The sequence below is a fragment of the Vicugna pacos genome, chromosome 1, assembly GCF_048564905.1.
Source record: "Vicugna pacos chromosome 1, VicPac4, whole genome shotgun sequence".
Taxonomy (NCBI): domain Eukaryota; kingdom Metazoa; phylum Chordata; class Mammalia; order Artiodactyla; family Camelidae; genus Vicugna; species Vicugna pacos.
Window position 1 is genome coordinate 55,287,091 of NC_132987.1, and position 25,951 is coordinate 55,313,041.

The following is a 25,951-nucleotide window of genomic DNA, read 5'->3' on the forward strand; positions in this document are numbered from 1 at the left end:
ACCAAGGAAGAAAACAATGGTTTCATTAGATTGGAAGTTGAGACCACTACCTGGGCTCTTTATATCAGATTATGGAGGGGCTTATGATTCGGATTCAGCAAAGGTAGGGCATTCTGGGAAGGGAAATGCTTTGTTGTGGTACTGTCAGGTACATTTAGATCCTTGGTCCCCAAGCACTGAGTGCTGGCAGAAACTTCCAGTCATTGACGCAACCCTCAAACGTACCTCTCCTCCTTCTCAAATGCCTTTTAGGGATATGGAATTGTCCCTAGGTGAGAATCACTTGCCGTTAGTGCATCATTTCAAAAGTGACAATGTTTGTTTTTATAACTTTTTAATAAGCAATTAATAGAATAATAAGCTTCATAAAATATTTCTTATTGAGACAAATAACAAATTAGTGACATGGTTTTTCTTTCTTTTCTCTCTTTTTCTCCCCACTACTCTGTTTTCTACTTGGGGATTGTTTTAAACCATTTTATGGATTTAAATTATGATCACAGACTTTAAGAAATTGGCCGACATGAGGCCACTGGCTTTAAAGACATCTAAATTGTGGATTTCATGGTATCAGGGTTCAGTTGATAGAAAGCAAGTTGCAATACCATAGGATTATCTGTCTTGATGGAAGTATTATTTTATTAGAGAAGACATTCTGCTATACAGAAGGATGTATTACATTGCTCTCTGCATAGTAAGCTCAGATTCTAAATTAAACTTAATTTGTGCCAATGGGAATTGCATCAGCTGGTTACACACACACACATGCAAACACACACACAACTCTGGTAAGTCTTACCTTTTATGTTCTTGTTTTTCATCATAATGTTTATTGTAGCAACAACTGCAAAATACTTCTAGAGAATTTGTTCCTGGTGTTGGGTAATACACCTTGATTCCAAGGCAAGTTCTATAAGCTTCTCTCAGCTTCACATGCTTTCTGGAAATGTCCTTAGCTTCCATTCTCTCCTTGACCTGTGGCCACAATGAGAGACAGCTCCCATCACACCTCTGAAGCTAGTTAAGTCAGTTTACTTCTCTGGGTATCGACTACTTTAATTCAGAGGCAAGAATACTGACTTGAAGGATAAAAAGTTTAACGCATTTAAAAAATCTTTTCCGGTGTTAATGTTCAGTGGGCTTCATTTGATTTCTGTCTTTCTTACTGTGTCCGGTTCAAAGCTAGCGGAGTGACACCTCCTCAGAGATCTTCAACAATGTAGCAGCCCCCAAGGAGGCAGACCCTGACTCCAGGCACTACCTGCAGCGCTTCATTAGAAGCTTCCCTCTTCCATCCTACCTCCTGCCCTCCAAAGATTCAGGTGTCTAAGTAGACAGCTCTTTGAATTCCTATGTGGCTATAGCCAGAGGGGACTTCAGCCTTGCCACATACCCTAATTCTCCATTCAACAGACGAACAGAGGCCAAGAACAGTGATAGCCCTGAGTCACAAAGCCAGCCAGTAGCAAAGCTGGGATATATATTTATATCTCCTGCCTTGTGGTTCATTGCTTTCTCCACTGAACCAGGGTGCCTGTCATCAAAAAGATTATGGCTTCACAGGAATGGTGGACCTAGAGATGGCTTTAGGCACTGTATTTCCTTTGGTAATATTTCAAGCTGAATTCCTGTTTCAGCTCCGAAATCTTTACACTGGGCACCAGCGGTCTGTGGATACTTGCTCCATTAAGCTCGGCAGCAGAGGTGGCATCCGCAGTGCTAACAGGGAGACTGGCAGGCTAAATACACGTCCCTCCTCCTCCCGGGGCTGTGGCCTCAGGGTGGCCTAGTGAACCCCTGCTGAAAGGATACAAATTTCAGTTCTCTGAGTCTGGAAGGGCCATATGCAGTGATGAGAAGGAAGAAAGACACCTTTACTTGGCAAGTGTTTTAAGGTTCCATGTTGGGCAGTACAGTGATTAAGCTGGGGCTTTGGAGACAATCATATAGTTCAAATCCCACTTCCACTAATTATCAGCTGTTGAATCTTGGGCAAATTAACTAACTTTTCTGCTTTGGCTTATATATTTGCAAAATGGAGCTGCTGCTGCTGTTACCCCCATATAGAGATTATTATTAGGATGAAATAAATTAATTTGTATAAAGCACTTAGGACAATGCCTGATCCCTAGTAACTGCTATATAGTGATTGCTGTCACTATATAATTTAAAAATATATTCACATAAAATACCAACACATGTTTTGCCAGAAAGAAATGGTACATATTAAATATATTAGAATAGCTACCTATGAGGATATAAGGGTTTTCAAAGAAAAAAAAAAAAAAAGAAAAAGAACCCAGGCAAGTAATTCCAGAGCTCCTGCTGTGAATCACTAGAGACACTACTTCCTTATTATCCCATTGCTAAGATGAATAAACTGAGGCTAAAATAAAGGATGCCAAGGCATCAAGCATTCATGCAGAGGCAGGAGGAGTACTTGGAAGATGGTCTCCAGTATCAGATGGGAGATTTAAGCCCTTCTTTTTCATCCCTAAAGTTCAAGATCTGCAGGCTGTTTACAAGTTATACTGTTTGAAGAGCCTGCTCAGATTTTTCCAGCCACAGTAAGCTTCTGCAGGGAGTAGATTTATTTTCCAGCTGTGGGAAGCATCATCTCTGATGCCTGCAATGCAGGTCCATGAGCTTCATCAATAAGTTTTATACAAATAAGTAGCAAGAGTGTAATTGTGAGAAATGAAAAAAATTTAAGGCCGGCAAACAGAGGGTTATCTAAATAAATTATGCCCAAACATATAACAGCATATAGGCAGCTTCCAAGATGGGATAATATTAATAAAAATGATCTGGAAAAACATTTGTGATATATTATTTAAAAACATATCACAGTATAGTATGTAGCGTGTGTATGTATATATACACATACATGCACACACACATATACATGTACAGAAAAATAGCATGGGTATTAGTCTTACTCTTAACTCATTTTATCTATACTTTTCAGTTTTTCTATAATAAACCTGTATGACTTTTATAAAGGAAAAATAATTTATTAAAAAGTAGCCTAAACAAGGATGGCCCTAGAGATCATCATTCTAAGTGAAGTAAGCCAGAAAGAGAAAGAAAAATATGATATATGATATCACTTATATGTGAAATCTAAAAAAACGAAAGAAAAAAAGAGGACACTAATGAACTCAACTACGAAACAGAAACAGCCTCGCAGACATAGTAAATAGTCTTATGGTTCCTGGGGGAAAAGGACTTGGAAGGGATAAATTTGGGAGTTTGAGATTTGCAAATGTTAGCCACTATATACAAAAATAGATTTAAAAAAACAAATTTCTTCTGTATAGGACAAGGAACTATATTCAATATCTTGTAATAACCTTTAACGAAAAGGAATATGAAAATGAATGTGTATGTATATGCATGACTGGGACAGTGGGCTCTACACCAGAAACTGACACATTGCAACTGACTGTACTTCAATTTAAAAAAAGGAAAAAGAAAACACAGTAGCCTAAGAGGCAGTAATAGTAAAAGCTGTTTTTTCCATGTACATTTGTGTTCCTCTTCGATAATTAAGTTGAAAATCAGTGGGGGAGGGTATAGCTCAGTGGTAGAGTGCATGCTTAGCATGTGTGAGGTCCTGGTTTCAATACCTAGTACCTCCAAAATAATTTAATAAATAAAATTTTTTTTAAAGTTGAAAATCATCTTTTCTGCTCCTGCCAGGCAGATGCAATTGCTCCCACTGTGTGCACAGGTGGCTGCTCTTATGCATGGCTGTCACGGCATGGATCTCTTTGCATTCTGGGCATTGGGTACATATCCAGTTACAACCACCTGGCATAGAGCCTGGCATAGGGGTATGCCTGACACACATGAATTGAAGAATTGGTACGGGCTCAATGGCTTGGATTTGGCTATCAGCTCTGCCATTTATAAGCTCAGTGAGTCCCAAGCTCCTGATCTGTACAGTGGCCATAACAAACGTGGGTCAAGAGACCTCCAGTTGTTTTTGTACATGACAAAGTGCTGGTCTCAAGATAAGCAAGGGTGCAGAGAAACGGTTTATCATTATTGCTGCATCTATTAACAGGTCTACATCTTCCCATCCCTTATTTATCTTTGGCTCCCTAAGGCATCATGGTTACCATAGCAGCCAGATGCTGATGATACCTCCAGGGGCCCCAAGGTAAAGCTGAGCCAGCTCCCAGATCCTCTCCTCTCCATGCCCTTCACAGGCCAGAGTGAGATGTTCTGAAGCTCAGCCTCCTTTCAGGCCCCCCCCACCCTGTCTTGGGTCACTTAGACCTACAAACCCTGCCTCCACAGCCTCATTTTGGGGCCCTGAAACACCCCTTCGGAGACTCCTTCCCAACCTCTGTCTCTTGGCTCCCTGCCTGGTTGCTGTGGAAACAGGTTCCACTGCGGACAAAGGAGGGAGCTGGGTCCTCCTTCCTCCTGGTTCTGTCGATGAGGATTTTTAGACCTTGGAGACTGCGCTGCCCTGCCCTGCACTTGCCCTCGCTTCCTGTGTTCTCACTCAGGTGGAGCTTGCCCTCGCTCGCCACTGAAGAGACCATGTGTAAAAGTGTGACTACAGGTGAATGGAAGAAAATCTTCTATGAGAAGATGGAGGAAGCAAAGCCGGCTGACAGCTGGGACCTCATCATAGATCCCAACCTCAAGCACAATGTGCTGGCCCCTGGCTGGAAGCAGTACTTGGAATTGCATGCCTCGGGCAGGTGAGTAGCCTGTAAGTAGGGGACCTAAAGGCAGCCACTGGGACACCTTCCAAGAAGAGCCAGAAACATGGAGAACCCAGGTGCTGAGGGTCAGTCTCCCTGTTGGGCCACTATAGACTGGGAGGCAGAGAAAAAGCAGCTAATGGGGAGTTGGGACACGTGAGTTTGATTCCAGCTCTTCCACTGAGAATCTGGTAACTTTTCCTAAGTCATAGTTTCCCCTCTAGAAAAGAGGCGGAATATATTTATTAGTTCTTAACTCTGACATTTTACATATTTTTATATTTCAATATCCTTTTAAAAATGGTTGAAAACCAAGAGAAGGGGGGGCCTTGAGGTCCACTGGGGGTCAAGAGGCCTGTGTTTTGGTCCAAGGACAGTTCAGTTTCAATCTATTTAATTCAATCTATATAATTGACTTAATATAAAATATTGAACATACGAGGTGTGCTGGAAGCTAGCTCCAGTATTCTCTCTATGGCCTTTGAACAGTTCAGTTTCCTTCTTGGACCTCACTTTCTCCATTTGTGGAAGGAGAGGTTAGCCTAGATCCTTGCCTCCTGTTCATGGACCAGCAGTATCAGCATTAGCATCAGCTGGAACCTGCTAAAGATGCAGATTCTCAGGCCACATCCTAGACCTTCTGAATCAGAAGCCACATTTCACCAAGGTTCCCAGATGGCTCGCATGTACAACTTTGTCTGAGATGACTTTCTAGCACTCTTGTCCATGAGTACATTATATAAATATTTACCTCTGGGACATAAGATGGGGAGTCTGAGTCTATGCCCAGAGTGAGCTAACTGAGGCCGGCTAGGGCTCTCAGATCATCAGCCAGGTCTGGAGGAGACACAAGTACTCCTCACTCAACCCCACAAGACTTCCAGGTCTTTGAGAAGCTTCTGGGCCCTGTCAGAAAGTGTCCAGCCCTTTGCACCCCTTTGCAAATCAGCCGGTTTAGGGAGTTTCACATTTTCATTCTCATTTCTTCTCTTTTACTCACATCCTTTAGGAACTACTCTCCCAAACTGAAATATGAAATTTGGAATGGAAAATGTCAGAACTGGAGGCACCTGAGAAACCACCTAATTAACCCTTTGTTTTACTCTGAGGCGCAGAGTAAGAAAGTTGTACACACAGCTAGTCAGAGGCATAGGCAGCGACTGTAAGAGGTGTTCACTAGATGTTTCCTGAATTGAATTGAATAAATTGAAAGGCAGAAAGGAAGGCCTTGCTTCTGACCCTTAGGCTGCACCACAGAGGCTGCCTTTGGGCCTCTGGCTTTGGGCAGCTTTCCTCATCTATAAAATGTGCACAGTGCACTAAATGAGTCCTTCCTGCTCAAATGTCCTTTTGAGTCTGCCTGCATTTACAGGCCTTCAGACACATTAATCCTGGCATAGGCCTGGAGGCTAAGAAGTGATGATGGTGTCATTTTCTCCTGATTTGGGTCTAGCCTGTTCACAGTCAGTGTTGACAGGTAAGATTATGTGTTTTCTATGTGATGGGGGCCATCCTCGATATCAGACTCAAAAGGACATTTGAGCAGGAAGGACTCATTTAGTGCACTGTGCACATTTTATAGACGAGGAAAGCTGCCCAGAGCCAGAGGCCAAAGGCAAGGCCTCAGGGCATTGAGATGGAGGGCGCTGAGGCTTCTGCAGAGCACAGAGGAGGGCCTAGAGGTGGCAGAGCATTGCTGGATGCTAGGTGCATCCTGGGTCGCCTGCTCTGGTCCTAGCAGAGCACACAAGGGCGCGGGCTGGGCAGTCACCTGGGGAAAGCCAATGAACCCAGGGGGCTGTAAACACACCGCCTCCACCCTCTAGGCTCTGCCGATTGCTGCTTACCTTCTTCCTGGTCTGTCTCCCTCCACTTCGTCCTGTCCGCCTCACCACAGGTTCCACTGTTCCTGGTGCTGGCACACCTGGCAGTCGCCCCACGTGGTCATCCTCTTCCACATGCACCTGGACCGCGCCCAGCGGGCGGGCTCGGTGCGCATGCGCGTCTTCAAGCAGCTGTGCTACGAGTGCGGCACGGCGCGGCTGGACGAGTCGAGCATGCTGGAGGAGAACATCGAGAGCCTGGTGGACAACCTCATCACCAGCCTGCGCGAGCAGTGCTACGGAGAGCGCGGAGGCCAGTACCGCATCCTCGTGGCCAGCCGCCAAGACAACCGGCGGCACCGCGGCGAGTTCTGCGAGGCCTGCCAGGAGGGCATCGTGCACTGGAAGCCCAGCGAGAAGCTGCTGGAGGAGGAGGCGACCACCTACACCTTCTCCCGGGCACCCAGCCCCACCAAGCCGCCAGCCGAGACGGGTTCAGGCTGCAACTTCTTCTCCATCCCCTGGTGCTTGTTTTGGGCCACAGTCCTGTTGCTAATCATCTACCTGCAGTTCTCGTTTAGCAGCTCCGTCTAAGATTTCCTTGGGCTCAGTGAGGCGCTAGGGATCCAGGGCCTGTGGGGCCAGCCAGCTGGTGGGAGGGGTGAAGAGAGACCTGTGTTGGGAATGGGATTAAGTTCTAGCGCTGATGCCGCCACTGACTCAGTGGGAACCCTGGACAAATCACCCAGCTTTTCCATCTATAAAATTAAGGGTTTGGATTAGATCATTGGTTTTTTTCAGCGAAACCCAGGGCCCCAACGTTCTATATGGGTGCCTCAGGGACTTTTGGATTTGGAAGGTAGACTAAGTGAATGGGTTTCCCATCCTGGTCAAACCGTCCATCCCCAGCTCCTACCTCCTCTTGCTTTAGTTGGAATAGCTCCATCTTAAAAGGAGTCTTATTTAAAAGTTTTTTATGAAAAAAGTTTCCATTGCTTTTAAAAAGTTTTAAAATTACAGGACTAGGCGATCTTAAAAGGCCTTTCCACAGGTGACCTCATCCTTGCTTTCTTATTAACTCCCCATCCCTTGCTCATTACCGCCATATCCAAAGCTGCTGCCTTAGATTAGCCTTAAATTAGCCTCTGCCTAGCCTAGTGTGTAAGTCTCATTCATAGCTCTGTCCCCATGCACACAGCAGAGGTGCCTCTTGAAGAGAGAGAGGTAGGAGCACAAGGCTGTCCATTTTCTTCCACAGGGTCCCTTGCCTCTATTTTCCAGACTCCTAGTTTCCAGCTGCCCTCCACTCAGGGTGGATTTTAGCGTCTGCCTGTCTTGGAGATGGTGGTTGGGGAGGAGTCCCATAGAGCTAGGCTTCCCATCCGGTACATATGAACCATCAGAGAATTTAGGAGGTAGAATGTTAGAAGCAAAGCTCAAAATTCCTAGAAAACAAATATAATGAATGAATCTCCATTATAATGAAGAGTCTTCAGAGCCAGGAGACCAGGGTACAGGGACCAAGTCTGGCTGACGCTCAGTGGTTCTGATGGCCAGAACACAGGAGCAGGGGCCTGGCTTCCTGGACTGTTTGCTGAAAACTTAGCTGGGAGGCTTTCCCATATTAGCCAGGTATGGGCCCTCTCACTAAAGATTAGTTGTTCACCTAGAACCACAGAGATGGGGGTCATTAGTAAGAAAGGAAGCACTAACGACGTGAAGGGTTTTTCCTATAAAGAAATGCATAGGTATGTGGGAGGATCTTAATTGCTTTCAAATAGGATGTAATCTGGTTTGGAGACAGAGAGACTTTCTGATAGTAGGGGTACAAAGTGGGGTAGGGAGGGAGGCAGAAAGCAGGAAGTGGGACATCACCCTGCACTTTGGGGGGTCCTCATTCACCTCACCTCTGTTAATAACTTGACTCCTCCTCCTTCCCCCACTGCTCCCCTTTTTAATGGAAAGTCGCCACCATCTGTAGTGGTGGAGGGAGAAGGGCCACTCATAGAGACAGGATACTTTAATAAAGATGGGATTTCTTCAATCAGTCTTAGTAGTCATTAATGTGTGCTTGGGGTTCACCAGTGTCCCTGATCTGCAGTGGGCTGCTGGATACCCCCATCTCCCCTCTCCCCTGTCTGGAGTCCCCTCATAAAGCTTCATCTTGCTCCAGCTTCAAGGTCTGAGCCAATTGTGTACACAGGAGGGATGCAGGCAGCCCTCAGTCGGTCATCTAAGGGACTTGGTATAAGACCAATCTTACTGTTGCCCTTGCTCTGATTATAGTAACTGGCTGGTGACTTCCTTTGCTTCATGTACCCAGTATTCAGTCCTTTATCCAGGAGGCATATCCTGAGTGCCTTCTGTCTGGCAAGTCCTGATGTGGGTGCTGGGATCCAGTGGGCACTAAGGGGCAGGCCCCGTCTCTCAGAGATCTCTCCTTACTTCAGACGTTCTTAGACTTGGCTGTACTTTAGAAAGCTGGAGGAGCTTTTAAAGAAATGTCAGTGCCCAGCCACTGCCTTAGACCAACAGAATCAGAATTTCTGGGTGTGGGGCCTGAGCATATGATTTAGAATAAGACTCCCAGGTGATCCACATGTGTTGCCTGGTATAATGCCTTCTGATTGAGGAATAGGTTCCTTCTGCACCCAGTCTTGTAATAATGAGCCCTAAGATATTGATGAACTGCCTTGGATTCTCTAGGTCCAGGGCACAGCTTTCCCTGCTCATGCCTCACTCCCTTTCCTGGGGACTCGACCTTCCCTCAGACCTCCCTGCTCCTGCCTGTCCACCTGCTACAATGGTTTTATCCTGCTCTGAGAGTCTTCATTTTTTGAGCCCTGCCACCCTTGCCAGATGCTTATCAAACTTTGTTGTAATGACCTGTCTATGGCTATCCTTCCTGCTAGAATGTGATCACAGTATGGAAGTGACTCATCCCAGGCCCCACTGCCAGGTAGTGGCAGAGCAAAGAGTCCAACCCTCACCTAATTTTAGACCAGAACTCTTCCTAAAGCATTAAGCCTCTTCCTGCTCTGCAGGAAGATGTCTACAATCTACAAACACCTGTCTCCCTTATTGTCCCTTATACTTGCTACAGATGAGGGGTCTGAGGCTTGCTCACCAGCTTAGCCCATGCATGGGGCAGTTCTTTCTTTGCACACATGGCCACGTGCCACATGATGAACTTGTTAGAGGTACTCCAGGTGTCATAAATAAACTCCTAAGGGACATGCCAGGACCCCAGGCCTCTCCCACTGCAGCTTTTGTGCATTGGTCTTGATGGTTAAGCCAGGAGGAGACCTATGGGCACTAATTTGGGGTTCCAGAGGTGGTAATCCTCAGTGTAGGGTCAGGGAGAAGTGCTGCCTTGATCACTTCCCTCAAACTCATCAGAAAAGGGCACCAGCCCAATGGGAGAACTCTTTCTGGGGATCAGGAGTCCCGAGAACCCAGATCGCCAACTAAGGACAGTTACCAGCATAATAAGTTCATAGGCCATCAGAGCTGTAAGGAAGTTTAGAGATGTCTTGATTGAGGATCTTTATGGATAAGAAACTGAAGTCTAGAGAAAGTAGGAAAGTTGACCAGCTCTGTACAGCATGGAGTAAGACAAGATCATGAAATCTGGGATTAAGAAACACTTGAGTCTTGGTTTGCTACTTGCTAGCTGTATGGCCTTAGTTAAGTAACTCAGTAAGTTAAGCTCCTTGAGCCCCAATTTTCCTTCTCATCAAAATGTGAATAATACTACCTGCCATGGAGGGCTGTTGTAAGGAATAAATATTACACCGTCAGTGACATTCCTGATACAGAGCCCATGTTCATTGTCTTCTTTCTGATGAGACTAAACGCTCATCCTCTTCTTTCTTCTCCTTTCCCTTTCAATCTGAAGCCTCCCCTTTGAGTCCTGAAGGGCTCTTTCTCTTTGTGATTTCAGTTCTGTTGGCAAAGACTTAAAAAAAAAAAAAAAAGGAAGGCAAGGGTTAACTTCCCAGCCCAAGAGTTAGAAAAGGCTTATTTTAATATCTGTATCATCACTTCTTTTCTTCCCTTATATTTATTGTAAAGCAATAACTTCATTTTTCCAGCAGCATGGTTGCCACTCTTTATTCTTCAAAGATAGCTATTTAAAAAATCTCCCCAAACAGAAAACATCAGTGATTTCTGGGCTCCATTCCCATTGGCTAAAATACCCCAGGAGGCATTTAGTTCTTTTCCAAGTCCCACCCTAATTCTCTGTAGGACTCCCTGCTACCAAATGCAAGTTAATGTGCCCAATGTACAGTGAGGCCAAACAAAATGAAATGTCAGAGTTTGGAGCAGGGAAAGGTTTATTGAAGGGCTGAGCAAGGAGGAATGAGTGGCTCACACCCTAAAAACCCTGAACTCCCCACAGGGTTCCAGCAAAGCATTTTTAAAGGCCGGGTGAGGGAGGGGGGTCACAGGGTATGTGATCAGCTTGTGCACAATTCTCTGGTTGGTTGATGGTGAGTAGCAGGGCAGTTAATATTATCAACCTTAGGTGCCTGTAGTTCTGGGGGCTCATGATCATTAAGCAGTTAATTTCTTCCATTTGGTCGTGGTTTTAGTATGTGTAGAACAACTCAGGAAGTGTACATCGGACACTATTATCTGGGTACCTCAGAGAGGAGCTACAGCAGAGGGTATGGGGGAGGAGTCTGTCTCCACAGGTCCTGCTCTATTACATCCCAGCTAAGAAATTTCCTTTGGAATCCTCTTTGGCTTTGCATGGGTACTGCCACATGCATCAGGGAAATGAAATCCACCTGTTGGATGCCTATTTTGTGACAGAGCCTTGTGAAGGTGGGTGGCAGGGTGGTTGCGATATAGAAAGCTCATTGGCCTGGGAGCCAGGAAACCTGGGTTTCAGCCCTGGTTTAGCCAGTATCTAGGCATCGAGGCTGCTGACCTTGAGTGACCCAGTCTTTCCCCTCCCCTGCATCTCAGTTTCCTCATTTGTAAAGCAAAGAGGTAAGGTGATCTGAAGGGTCCCTGCTGATTCTGATGTTACTCAAAAACTGCTGCTTAGCCTTATTTTGTCCTCAGGCATTTGGTATAGTGCCCTGACCCTGACCCCTCTAACAGGTCATCTAGTTGTTACACCAAGATTTCAGTCTGCCTAGGTCAGCTTGGATTCTGACCCTCTTATCTGAATGTCCGTAACATCTTCCTTTCCTTTCCTTTCCTTTCCTTCTGGAAACAAATTATTATACATCTTGCTCTGACTAAAACTCTCTCTAACATGGATTTGGGCGTTGGATGTGCAAACTCAGACCAAGGGAGTAGTTTAAAGGAAGGATTCTGCTGTCTGGGATCCTACTGGCAGGCTGGGCCACAAGTAAGCATTTAGTCAGCATGGATTAAATAAGCAGGATAGTCTCAGGAGATGGGTACAATGGATTAATGTCGCAGGATAGACAGCTCAAGGGGAGGTGAGAGTCCTCACTTTTAAAATGGGTCAGCATCTTCCAAGAACTTGGGCCTGGACTGCATCTACCCCGGGCCCTTTGGGTCCCCGGGGCTGGCTTTCGTTGGTATTGGCCTGTTGGCATGTTACTTTGCAGAGGTCTCCACTGGGACTGAGGATGTTGGAGGGGGAGATATGTTCCCACCCACACTGATCCGTTGTCATTCTGCATGCTTGCCCTGGGAAGTGTCCAGGCTCAACACATCTTCCCCTTGTCATAACACCGTCTTGTCCCCATCCCTCAGAGGGGCCTCCCTTGTCATCTGCCTGAATATTGAGAGTCCTGCCTCTTTTGCCTGTGATCAGAAGTTCATTGCTGGGAACTGAGCCTGTGTTTTTGCATACAAAAAACATTTCCTTATCTTCTTGAAAAAAAGCCAACACATACCAGACACAGGAGGCGATCACAAAGGCCCTGTTAGTCTCCTTCCCTCAAGTTCAGAAAATGTCATGGCTTCCTTTCTGGAGACAGCACTGATGCCAGCAGGTCATAAAAGGCCCAGGAACCTGAAAACCATTACTGTCTTTGGATTTTGGTCCCTGCCCTGTTTCCTCTCTACTCTCTACTAATTCATCCTCAAGTGTTGACAGAAGTTTGAGTCTCCTTAAATTAGTCTCCCTATCTTTAGGCTCTTCTTCCTCAGTTTACTCTCTGCACTAAAGCCTGATTTGAAAGGGAAAGCTGATCATGTCTCTTTCTGGTCCAAAACCCTCAAACGTTTCCCCATTCCCAAAACCACGCTGAGCATCCCAGGCCAACACTTCCTGATGGTATTCTTTTTTCCCCAATTTATCTGGCAATCTAGGGCACCAAGTCACTGTTTCCCCCAAATACTCACTGCCCTTTCATATCCCTGCTTTCGCATTTGCTGTTGCCTGTACCTGCGTGGCTTTTCCCTTCCATTGACCACTGCGAAATAAAAGAGCACCATTCTCTCCAGGAAGACATCGATGCTGAAATGTGTTGGTGGTGGTGTAGCTGCTGGAGTCACAGAAAAGTTCTGGACTAGGGCTGGAGCAGCAGGGCGTCTGCCTCTCTTCTGCCTCTCACCGGACGCAGGACCTAAGTCAAAAGACTCAAGCTTGGGAAGTAAAGGCTCCCAACATTCTTACAGGATCACACACTGGCAGGATAGCCTGGAAACATGGATCTCAAACTGGGTGCACATTAGAATCACCTGGAGAACTTTTGACTAACCCCCACCTCACCTCAATCCTGAGATGCTCAGCCTTACTCCAGACTGATTATATTTGAATCTCTGCAGGGTGTAACTCTGGCATCAGTATTTCTTTACGGTATTAAAAAAAACTTTAAACCAGCCTACTTTGTGTGCAGCCTAGTTTGAGAACCACTGGTATAGGAGCACTGGAGTAAGAGCTTGGGTTCCAGAGTCCATCAGAACTGGTTTCAAATCCCAGTTCCCCTATTTCCTAGCTCTAAGATTCTAGGTCACATTTTTTTTTAAATATAAACTTTTAATTTTAGAATAGCATTGGATTTGCAGAATAGTTGTAAGGATGATAGGCAAAGTTCCCATATACCAGTCACCAGTTTCCCCTGTTATTAACATCTCACATTAGTACAGTACCTTTGTCACAATTAATAAACCAATACTGGTATGTTATTTTTGACTAAAGTCCATACTGTATTCAGATTTCCTTAGCTTTTACCTAATGTCTTTCTTCTGTCCCAGGATATCATATAAGGATGTCTCCTTGGGCTCTGTACTTGTGTCCCAGGACTGCCATAACTCAGCGCTTCAAACTGGGTGGCTTAAAACAACAGACATGTATTGCCTCACATTTTTGGAGGCTAGAGGTCTGAAATCAAAGTGTTGGCAGGGCTATGCTCCCTCTGAAACCTTCCTGAGAGAATCCTTCCTGGCCTTTCCTCGCTTCTGGGAGTTTGCTGGAAATCCTTGGCATTCCTTGGCCCCAGCTGTGGGATTTCAAGCTCAGCCTCCATTGTCACATGGTGTACTCCCCTCATGTGTTTGTGTCTCTGTGTTTCATCTTCTCTCTCTCTTTTTTAGTGAAGTATAGTTGATTTACAATGTTGTGTTAGTTTCAGGTGTATAGCAAAGTGACTCAGTTATATATAGTCTATATGTTTTCAGATTATTTTCTGTTATAGTTTATTACAAGATGTTGAATATATTCCCCTGTGTTATACAGTAAATCCTTGTTGCTTATCTATTTTATGTACAGTAATGTGTGTCTGTTATTCCTGTACTCCTAATTTATCTGTCCTCCCTGCTCTCCTTTGGTAACCATAGGTTTGTTTTCTATGTCTATGGGCCTGTTTCCGTTTTGTATATAGATTCTTTTACACTATTTTTTAGATAATTTGTATAAGTGATAACATATAATATATCTGTCTTTCTCTGTCTCACTTACTTCACTTAGCATATTCTCTAGGTCCATCCATGTTGTTGCAAATGGCATTATTTCATTCCTTTTTATGGCTGAGTAATATTCCTCATCTCCTCATCTTATAAGGACACCAGTCATATTGGATTAAGGGCCCACCCTACTCCAGTATAACCTTGTCTTAATTAATTACATCTGCAAGTGCCCTATTTCCAAATAAGGTCTCATTTGGAGGTCCTGAGGGTTAGGGTTTCTACACATCTTTTTGGGGGATACAATTCAACCCGTTACAGGCTCCTCTTAGCTGAGACAGTTTCTCAGACTTTCCTTGTTATTGATGATCTCAACAGCTCTGAGGAGTATTGGTTAAGTATTTTGTAGAATATTCCTCATGATTAGAGTGGGATTATGAGATCTGGGGAGGAAGAACACAGAGTTACTGTGACATTTTCATCATAGCATATCAAAGTCACAAACTATCAGTGTGACTTTTCACAGTTGATATTAACTGTGATCACCTGGCTGAGGCAGTGTTTTGTCAGGTTCTTCCTCCCCACCGGGTCCCATTTTATTGTACTCTTTGGGAAGAGGTCACTATTATGCAGCCCACACTTAAGGGATGGGGAGTTATGTTCCGTCTCCTTTATAGCAAAGTATTTACATAAATTACTTTCTATTCTCCCCCCATTTATTTATTCAATTATTTATTCATGTAAGTATATATTTATGGGTATTTATTTTATACAATGGGTTATACTCCAATACTATTTTATTTGTCTTACTGCTCAAATTGTACCATTTGAGCACCTCCAGTTGGTTCCTGTGTCCCTCTGAGATATCCCTATCATTGTGTGACTTCCTTCATTTCTGGTATAAGATGCTTGTATATTTCCTGCCCTCACCCTAGAATCAGCCATGTCTGAAAGAAGTCCTTGTTTCTTTTATTGGAGAAGTGTTAGAAACCAAAATCTGGACAGTAGATGTGCTCATTGCTACTGGGTTGTGGCTGTGCCTAGGTGGGGCCACAGTTTTAACCTCATTGTATTTCAGTTTGCTTACCTTTAAAATGGGGATAATAATAGTACTTTTGTTACAGATTATTGTGAGGACTAAATTAGAGAATTAGTGTGGTCTCAATCATAGCAAATACTCAAAAATGTTAGTGACTATTTCCCATAGAACTTTTAATATTTGTGCTAATTTTGTTTCTAAAGTTCTTTCTTATATGCTAATTCACCTGATTCAACAGTCCTCAAACAGGGATAGGACAAAGATTTTTCTGCCAGTTTATAGATGGAGAAATTAAAAGAGTCAACCTATGCTTGCATTAGAACCTAAGTCTCTTGATTTCAAGACCCATTCTAGATCCAGATTGGCCATTCTGTGTGCTGCATGATGGGTATAGATTTTCCTTCCATGATTCTTGCCTTCCCTTATTTGAAGGACTTCTTGGTGGTGCTGATTCTTTAATTCCTGCCACCAGGGAAGAAGATTAACTCATGGCAGAAGGAAAGTACATACTCCAATTTAGAACAGGCCACTCATAGACATGGTGCCCTATTTTCTGAACCAAACAATTGAACACATGATCAAAAAAATACTTTTTCCATTTGGAGCATGGGTGATGATCAAGAAAAGTAATTTGAATATTGAAAGATTGGCACCCCGGGACATTCTCATAATTTACTGAAACAATAGGATAAAGTATTTAATCAGAACTGACCTGAGAAGCCTAAGAAGTGCTTTTGTATCAGGCATTTGATCTTCCCATCATAATCTCTTTCTTTCTTCATGGTATAGTGATCCTATTTGGATACAGAGAAATGTGGATAAATGAAAACACAACTCACCAGAACCACCAGTGCACGAAAAACCTACAAGCCAAACAGGGTGCTTTGACTCAATGCAGATGTTTATTGGAACAAATGTGTAGTTACAGCTACACATGTTGTAGAACAATAGCTTCTATTTCTGATGAAATTGGGCATGATCATTATTGCTAGTAACAACATTCATGGTGTGGAATCATAGCTTTAGATATACAAACTAAATATATTCTAGGGATTTGGGTTGCATAGAGATCTTTCCAAAAGACAGCACATCTTGAAGTTGAAATTGGCTATATTTGGAGGTAGTGAGTTTCTTGTCTCTAGAAATGTTCAAGAACAAGGTCACAATATGGTCCTAACACATACTTCAACCCTCTGCTTCCATGACTCTAAGAAATTTGGGTTTCTTGGACCTCAGCAGCAGTGCAGGGGCAGTATATCTAACATGCTTGTAGATGAAGGGTGAGGTGAAGTTCCACAGCATGTCTATATATCCCTCAGAAGGATGAAGTTGCAGTTGGGGGAATAAACAGGATAAACTGGGTCCAGCCAGAAGTCAGTATTTGTACACAAATTCTGAGGTTGCTTCAAGTCCCATAGTTGTCTGACTTTAAGGAGGAAAGTTCTTCTAGATATTGGCTCTAATCCCAGAATCTGACCACTGGCCTGCTGGGCATGTTATTTTTGGGAGAGAAGCTAGTGTGAAAGCCTGAGTGGACATGTACTCTTGTCCTGGAAGGCCTCCCTCTGTCTTACCTGTGGAAATTCCCACCCTCCTCAAGGCTCAGCTCCAACACCATCTCCTCTGGGACACCCTCCTGGTGCCCTCTCCTCCAATGGCTCCATGCTGTAATGGCCTATCTTCTACCTCCGTGCTGCTTCAACACATCGCACTTGACAGAGTTCATTCTTTTCATGGTATTCACCTGTGTGTGTGTCAGTTCTTCCTGTAGGAGCTCCTGGAAGGTGTGCATCATCTTCGTGGTCCCTATAGCAGTCAGCACAGCCTGGTAGATGGGGCAGTGAAATGGGAAGGCATGGTGCTTGGAATGCATTAGGGCAATTCCAAAACTTTGCATTGCAGTTCCTCTTTGGTGTCTGAAATAGAGCTCCAGTTTGCCTGACAAATGCCTGGTGCAGTTGAGAGCCATTGCCATCTTCCCTTTACAGAGTAAACAGCAGGGCACAGAGAGGTAGAATGATGTGCTCAGAGAATCAGAAGGCAGGCTGTGAATTGCTGTGCCTGAGTGTTCAGCCTGGGGCTTAGCATCCACAGGTCCTCACTCCTCAGTATCTTCTTTCAGTAAGAGACCCTGAATCAGTCCAGCAGCTGCAGTACAGGTCAAGAACTGAAATCCCCCATAAAGAGCACATTTGATAGAACAGAAGACAAGGACTTGGGGCTTCTGACCCCTTGAAGGGCTTAGATCTCAACACTCTGGAGGGGATGAGGTCCCTGGAAGCTTCCTGAGAGAGGAGGTGGCTCTTGGAGGGGAGAAGCATTCTGCTTGGGAAATACATGGGACTCTGAAGGGCTGGGGTGTTTAGCATGAGGAACAGGGGTGAGGTACCAGGGGAATGGTGGCTTAGGGTCAGCTGTGGATATGCAGAGAGAGAGTACAGGGGTCTGAATCTAGCCTCCCAGGGCCTACCTTGTGCAGCTCAGTTTCCCAGGAAGAAAAGGAGGCTGGGGCCTTGAGCAGATGCTCTGCTTAGGAATAAGGAGAGATGCCTTGGCTAGCGCTTTGCCTGGGCCACGTCCTTTGGCACCAGGATGTGGTGCACAGGGGTGGGCATTGCGGTAGCTGCAGTATTTGGTCTGCATTAAAGCTCTATGGAACCTAAGGCAATTTTTGCCTTTTGGTTATTTTGGCTTTAACTCATCTCATCAGGGAGAAGTGGCTCATTGGTTCCTAGATTGTCATAGCTGGGAGGGTCCTTTGGGAAGAGGGGAAAGGCTTTGCATAGAGTCACAGGGAGCTGGGGCCAGAATTGGTTCTAGAATCTGCTGTCTGACTTCCCGATTCACCATTCCCAGTCTCCCCAGTCCCTGCCCCTGCTACTCTCTTTTCTGAAATGACTCTCACAGTTGGTGTCTAGATCAAAGTCATAAATGCATCACTATAGGACATTCCATAGACTAAGAACCTTGTATCTTTTACCTTTTCATTGGGAGGGGGGTTGGGGTGGCAAAAGGCATGGTAGCAAAGAAGCATAGAGCATATGGGGGCAGATGAAGGAAATGGTGAAGGTCGAGAAGCGTACACACTGATTAGCCCTAAGACCCAGCCAGAGTTTGTAAGAGAAATTAATGTGCCTGGTGGATGTGCTGGCCTTCTGCTAAGCCACGTTTATTTGTTTAGATTTTTTTTAAAGTCACGTTTATTGAGCACTTAGTTTATGCCTGCACTGTGCTAAGTGCTATGTATATATTCATTTGATCCTCATCAAACTTTCATGAGGTAGGTAAGGTATGCCATTTCCGTAAAATGGACGAAGAAACTGACTGTCAAAGAGGTGAAGTCACCTGCCCAGTGTTGCAAAGCTAGTGAGTGATACAACCTGGATTCTGACCACTCTGCGACTCTGCTTCTTTGAAGAGAGCGAGAAGGGGGCTGAGACGTCCCCTTCAGTGGCCAGCAATAGATGGGCTGAATGAGGTGGGTGTAGGTTGAGGAGGGTCTTGCATCAGATAATTATCCTCTGTTGCTGACTGACCGCGGACAGGTGAGGTGGGGAAGAAGGACTGGATTCAACTCTTCATCCTGGTGACCCTCTGGATCCAGTCCTTGTTGTGGAAGATGTAGGAATACACTCCGTAGCGGTCCTTCTTTCCACAGTCCACGCCCCAGGACACTGTGCCCACCAGGTACCACTGGCCTCTCTCTATATCCAGGGTTACCATGGGGCCTCCAGAGTCACCCGAACAGGCGTCCATCCCCCCTAGAGGAAGAAGAGATGCAGGTTAAAGTGTCTCCTTCCCTAGCCCCAAATCCAGAGGAGCTTCTTTCTCCTCACAACTGACCTGTAGTTCAGAGAACTGGGCACCAGGGGGCGGAGAAGACCATTTGATACAAACTTGGGCTCTGAGCTGTTGAAGGTCAGGCCTCCTCATTTTAGAAAGCGCAGGTGCAGGCCTCTCTAATTTCACAGGGAAAAAGTTGGGCTGGGAGAAGGGAATTACAGAAATTCCTTATTTAGCTCTCTTCTTTCTGATGCATTTTCTCCAGTGGAATCCTTCCTCTCCTGACATCCTCCCCGTCCTCTGCCTTGCTCCTCTCATGCCTCAGCTGCTCAGCCTGCCAGCCCCAAGGTCTTCAGCCCTTCCATCCTTGGGCTCTGTGCCCCTCCCTGGCCGGTAGTGCCCTGATGTATGCCAGCCTCTTGACTTACCTTCCTTCTCCCCTGCACAGATCATATCTCTGGTCACATTCTTCTTCAGTGGGGCATAGGCCTCCTGGCAGGTGCGGTGGTCAACAATTGGGATTTCGATCTGGAACATAAGGACACTGTTGGACCCCACTCCTGACTGAGGAACCCTGCTGTTCTGACACCAGTAGAGCTGACTCTTCCCCACCCCCCTTCCTGGATGAGCCTGGGTCTACCTTAGACCTGGTCTCAGAAACTGCCCTACAGTCCAGGTGAAAGAACACTGAATGGAGAATCAGATCCATGTTCTGGTACAGTCTTAGTCATGCATTTGCTGTGTGACCTTGAGCATGTAATTTTCCCTCTCTGGACCTCAGTTTTTCTCATCTGTAAAACGGAGATAATAATACTTGCCTAACACATGCATTATTTCAAATATGGCAATGCACACAAAGCCTCTGGGCAATCTTCATTTCCCCACCCCTCCCATTACTGGTTGTGGGACCTGGGGCACGTAATTAGTCACTGCTTTCCAGACCTCTGAGACTGTTTCCTCATCTGAAAAATGGAAGTCAGAACATTTGACTTACTAATCACATGGAGCTGTTGTGCAAAGGGGAGATGAGGAGCAGATGCTCTATAAATGACAAGCACTGCATAACTGGTAGGTGGTGTAGGGCCAGCACGCACTGCGTGCTAGCACACTGCAGCAAGCATTCACTTACGTTCTCCCCCACTAGAGTAGGAGCTTCCAGACACTGGCTGTATATACTGTCCCAGTATCTTATCTTACATGTCTTGCATAGCATGGAATATAGATGGTACTCAGGAAATATTATTTTGAATTGAGATGATAAATTGATACACAAAAGTAAAAAGTATTGTCATTATTATTGTCCTGGACTCAGCTTGGGAGTAAAAGTTGGAGTAGATGTCTGGAATAAAAAGAGGAAACATGAATCTCATTCAGTCAAACCAAGAATTGAATGGTTACATCCCCCAAAAGCCCAACTCCTGCCTACCCTGGCTGGGAGGGGACAAGAGGCATTTAGGTCCCTCTGGGGCCTTGGCCTTCTCAGAAAAGTGGGGAGAGGAAGTCAGGGCAAGGAAAGGTCATGAACACATTCTCAGCAAACTGTCGAGGGCCTGACTAACCTCTCTCCATCGCTCACGCATCATTTAAATGTCGTTTCCTCTGGGAAGCCCTTCTGAACCCCTAGGGTGAGGTCAGAGTCCATGCTGTACAGTCCAGAGCATCCTGCACTTCTTCATTCCATCTATCACATCGATAACTGTTTTCTGTCTCTCCCACTTGACTGTAAGCCCAAGGAGGCCAGGGGCCAGATCTGTCCTTTTCACCCCCCCAGCACACCAAGTAACTAGCACAATGTCTGGTACATGCGAGGCACCAAATAAACACTGGGGAGTTAATGATTAAAAGGATAAATAGTTCTTGCAAATCCAAAATGTTAAAGTATGTTAAAATAACATATGTTGAAGGATTTAGGAGCTAGCTGTGGCAGTCATAGAGCCTGGGAATGTCTGAGCCAGGCAGCTCTTGGAGGACATCTAGTGTTGCCTGTGACTTTGCAGCTTGAGATATTACACTGCAGTCGAGAGAGGCAAGATGGCTTGTTTAAGATCACCCAGCGGGTTACTAGGAGCCAGGAATTGATGCCATGGCTCCTTACTCCTAGTTCAGTGTTCTTTTCTGAAATGACAAGAATGTAAACTTCCTCTTTTTTTTTTCAGTCACTGAGAAAACTATATTCACAATATATACACTGACGAAAGACTTATATCCAAAATAAAGAACTCCTACATCTCAATAGTAAGAAGACAAATCCCCCCCCAAATATTTGAATAGTCACTTCACTAAAGAAGATACATAAATGGCCAATAAGCATATGAAAATATGTTGAACGTTATTAGTCATTAGGGAAATGCAGAGTAAAGTTACAAGGAAATACTACTACACACTACTAGAATGGTTAAAATGAAAAGGTCTGACAATATTAGGTGTAGACAAGCACACAGAGTAACTCATGCAGTTGGCCCTTCATATTCAAGGGTTCTGCATCCATGGAGAATGTGAACTTCTAAATGCAAGAGTCAATTTCATTACTGCAAGGACTGTAGCTCTCAAGGCCCCTTCTTTGGCCCATCTTGGTTACTCTGTTATGTCAGTCTTTGTGATGTATAGATGGATCACCTTCTGGGGTGTCCAAGCCTGCTATTTTCTGGAAGAATTTCCAAGAATTGAGCCTTTAGTATGCCACAGAAACACTGAAAAACGTTTACAGACCAGAGCCCCCCGACATGTAGAGCGAACAGATCAAGCTTGTTGGGATTCAAAGTCCCACTTAACTTTAGAGGTGAGTCTGGGCCTCTAGCACCTCTCTTGCCCCCTCCCTCTGCCCAAGCCTCCAAATTTCTCAGGGGTGCTATGGAAGGTCCAATGCAGGGCAGAGGTGTCACCCTCTGAAGGAGATAAATCGAACTTCACCTCCATCAGGGTCTCCGGGAAACTCTGCAAGAACTGCTTCCCCCAGCCACTGACGATGACTATGGTCCCTGGAGGAAAGAAGACACAGTGAGAACAGAGAGGCTGTCTGTGGGGCCTTCGGAGGGTGGCATCTTGCAGCCCCATCATCCTCTGCCTGTGGAGGAAGGGCTGAGTTTGCCCCCTCAGAGAAAGGCAGCATGGTGGGGAGGAAGAATGGTGGGTTGGAGGTTACCTGCCACAGAGGTTTAGGCATTGGTTTCTAAGAGACGTTAGCTGGTTTGTCTCACTGTCTGTTCCCTCCCACTCCTAACTAGCTTGGAACCTAGGCCCCACGAGAACAGTAATCCTACCTATCTTATTCAATGCTGTATCCCCATGCCTGCACAGTGCTGGCACATAGTAGGTGCTCAATCAATGATTGTGAATAAATAAAAATTCCAGCCTAGTCCACAATAGGATATGCTGCCATTAGCCCTCACCCCCTCTCCCTTCCTGAACCTCAGTTTCCCCATCCATAAAGTGAAGAGGCTGGATTTGGTATTCTCCCAAACCCCTCCCAGCTATAATAGCCTAGAAGTCTATAAAGTTGGCAGATCTGAAGGGACTGTGGAAGTGGTTGAGCACTGATAGAGCACTTACTTCTTCATTTGAAAAAGAGCCCAGATACTGAACACAGCATTGGGCTTTAAATTGGAAACCTGGGAGTCTAGCCCCAGATCTGCTTCTTATAAGCTGTATCTTGGGTAAGTCATTTCACCTTGCTGAGCCTCAGTTTCCTCATCTGGAAAATGGGACTACAGTACTACCCCACCAGGCTTTTATAAGTACTAAATAAGTTAACTGATGTAAACTGAGTGGTACATGGTAGGCACAGGGCATCTGATGAATCAGAGCCATATCTGTGCCTTTCCTGTTGGCTCACTTCCCCTGAATACATTCAGCTATTTTAAAAAGTAACTTCTTTGCACTAAAGGAGGTTAGCTGTGACACGGAATTCAGAACAGAATAAAATGAAAGCCAGCTGGCCTGGGTTGGACTCTCACACTATGTTGGGTATGTTTGCGTATTATTTCCTTTAAGCATCACAACCACCCCCGGGTATCCCCAGTGTAGCGGTAAGGGGCTTGAGGTTCAGCAGCTCCCTCCAGGTCACCCAACTAGGAGAAGGCAGCCCAGGGACTGGAGCCTGTGCTGGGGATTAAGCTGCTGTCCCTCAGCTCCAAACTTACCCTTCTACCCTCTGCTTTGTGATGCTGTGGATGAGACCCTGAAATGGCAGATCTGCTTTGTCAGGAGGCCTCCTGAAAATAGGGGGTGCTTCCAGGAAGGCTTACAGTTACTGTTGGCATCACCCTAGCAGGGGTTCCTCACCCCAGCAGTGGTGTCCAAACTTCCCAGGTTCTGTAACTCCGGCCTCTCCCTTTGTTCCCCCAGCCCCAGGACTGGCGGTTTCTTCCTGCAGGTGCTATCTCTGTCGTCTCAGCATTCCCCTTTTACGTCTTCAATCCTCCAATACCCTATGTCAGATTCTCTCTGTTACAATAACTGGTCTGGTTTCTGTTTTCCTACCTGGACCCTGGCTGACAAAGTTCTTACAGTACTGAACAAGCCTGCCTGTTTACGTGTGCTGCCTTGGAACCAGTTCTGACTTAGCTGTTTTAGGGGAGGGAGCTGAGGAATCACGCCAACATTGTCAGCTGACTCAGTTGGCACTAGAGCCAGACCAATGCTGGAGAAGTCCAGTGGAGACACCAGGGGCTCTGCAGAAGGGCGATCATGGGTGGGGAGGGGTACCTTCCTGCGGTGGCCCCCAGGGCAGACAGATGGGCATTACAAAGTCATTCAGCACCGGGCTCTTTGATAGTTCCACCAGAGCCACGTCATTCTCAAACGTGCCGGAGTTATACAGAGGATGGAGGAAGATGTTTTTGACGCTGAGTCTCTGTTCATTTTCATCTGATTTGCGCCTCCAGTGCTTGCCTGGGCAAGAAGAAGGCACATGAGGCATGAGAGCAATGGGAGCGTGGAGGACAAGGTCATGCCTTGTTCCCCGCCATCCCCTGTTCCATCCAGCCCATGCTTCTAGCCTTATACTGCCCTTCCTCTACCTTTTTCCAAGTCATCCCACCTTATCTGCCCTTCCCCACATATTCTCCTGGGCTCCGAACTCTGTCTTTCTTCATGATCTGATCCAATTACCTTATAATACTCATTCAATGCCCTCTGCCACTTGTCCAAACCATACAGTCACCCTTCCTTGCCTGGGTCATATGTTGCCTCTGCCATGAAACCTCTTAGATCCTTGAGTTAGATTCTTCAGTCACAAGTCTCTTCCCTGTGAACTCCTGGCACTTTATCTGTTCCTCTCCTATAGCTCACTGCTTCCTGTTTTATATGAGAGGTCTCTGTGCTCATATTTTATTCCTCTATTAGACTGTAAGCTCCTAGTGTGCAGGAACTTGCATCTTCAGATTCTGGCATAATGTCAGGATGTTAAGTATGTGATGAATAGAACTGAATCCACTGGTGGTCCTGATTTTACAAAGGAGAGGGGAAGCTTGGATTGTTTGTATATGATTCACTTGTAACCACAGATTCATAGAAGTCTGAAGCATCTTTGGAAATTATCTTGATGGAGGTCTATTATAAAAACTGAGGCCTCGACTTCAAAGAGGCCTTTCTCATGGTCCCACCGCCTGAGAATCGCAGCCTTGGACTTGGACTCAGGTCCCTGGACTCCAGTCTTGGCTCATTTTTCATCCTACTAGTCACCATCCCTGATGACTGAGACATGCCCCATATCCCAAACCACAGGTGGCTTCAGGAATCAGCTTGCTTCTCACTCACCCATGATGATTTTGAAGGCAGAGGGGCTGAACAAGTCTGAGTCATGTAGGATTGGGTCTTCTGGATCCAGTGGCTGGTGAAGGCAGTGAGCTGCGGTCACAATCCACTTGGAGCCTGAGAACAGAATTGCACACACACACTGTCCTGCCTGGCCCTGCCCTGCCTCCCACTGCCTCAAGCTGAGGGCCTTCAGACCACTCCTCTCCATTGACACCTCCTCCCTTGCATTTCACAGCCCCAGGTCAGAAACTCATGATCCTAATCTGAACTGAAGAGTTTATTCTATGATCTCATTTGCCTATTCCAACCCAGGCCAAGTCTGAGTGTTTCAAAGATGATTTCAGGGCTCCTTAAACCCATGGGGTTGGTGAGCTCCAAATGGCCCAGGGTATCCACAGAAAGCCTTGTGCTCACTAGTTGCCCCTCAGGCCTTGCTACTCAAGGTGTGGTCCCTCAGCCAGCAGCGTCAGCCTCATCTGGGAGATTTTAGAAATGCAGACTCTCAGGCCCCACCTCAGATCTACTGAATCAGAATCTGCATTCAGTAGTAACATCTGAGGATTTTAATGGATCCCCAAGTAATTCCTGTGCATATTAAAGTTTGAAAAGCACTGTTCTACGTGGTGCTTCTCAACTTTGGGTACACATTTAGAATCACTTGGGGAATGAAAAACAAACAAACCAACCCAAAAACAGTGCCTGAGCCTAAAGCCAGATCATGTAAATCATGGGGGTGGGGCCCAGGTTTAAATACATTTTAAAAGTTTCCCCCTGGATGATTCTACTGTCACCAGGGCTGAGAACCACTGCTCTGAGCCAAAACTCTCATTTCACTGATACGGATTCTGAGGCCTGGAGGAGTGCAGGGATGTCTAGGGCCAACCTGCCGGTTGGTGGCTAGGCCAGGGCTAGACCCTGGGTCTCCTGATGGTCACCCTAGCACATCTCTTGTGTCCTGGCTATCTCTTTCCCTTGATGGACAGGTTCCTGCA

General features: G+C 45.6%; 2 protein-coding genes across 2 annotated transcripts in view; one reads left to right on the forward strand and one right to left on the reverse strand.

The window, feature by feature from the left end:
• Nucleotides 1-4,446: 4,446 nt before the first annotated feature.
• On the forward strand, nucleotides 4,447-8,588 carry RTP1 (receptor transporter protein 1). The gene is made up of 2 exons (XM_006200980.3): nucleotides 4,447-4,718; nucleotides 6,619-8,588. The coding sequence occupies exons 1-2, from the start codon at nucleotides 4,447-4,449 to the stop codon at nucleotides 7,136-7,138; spliced, it is 792 nt and encodes a 263-aa protein (XP_006201042.1). The 3' UTR covers nucleotides 7,139-8,588.
• Nucleotides 8,589-18,792: 10,204 nt separating this feature from the next.
• The window catches only part of MASP1 (MBL associated serine protease 1), a 63,415-nt gene continuing 56,256 nt past the window's right edge, over nucleotides 18,793-25,951 (reverse strand). Inside the window, exons 12-16 of the mRNA XM_015236610.3 lie at nucleotides 24,960-25,073; nucleotides 23,907-24,092; nucleotides 22,113-22,180; nucleotides 19,631-19,730; nucleotides 18,793-19,180 (exon numbers count right to left, since the gene is read on the reverse strand). Coding sequence (XP_015092096.1) covers nucleotides 18,990-19,180; nucleotides 19,631-19,730; nucleotides 22,113-22,180; nucleotides 23,907-24,092; nucleotides 24,960-25,073 — 659 coding nt within the window. The 3' untranslated portion in view covers nucleotides 18,793-18,989. The remainder of the gene's footprint in view (nucleotides 19,181-19,630; nucleotides 19,731-22,112; nucleotides 22,181-23,906; nucleotides 24,093-24,959; nucleotides 25,074-25,951) is intronic.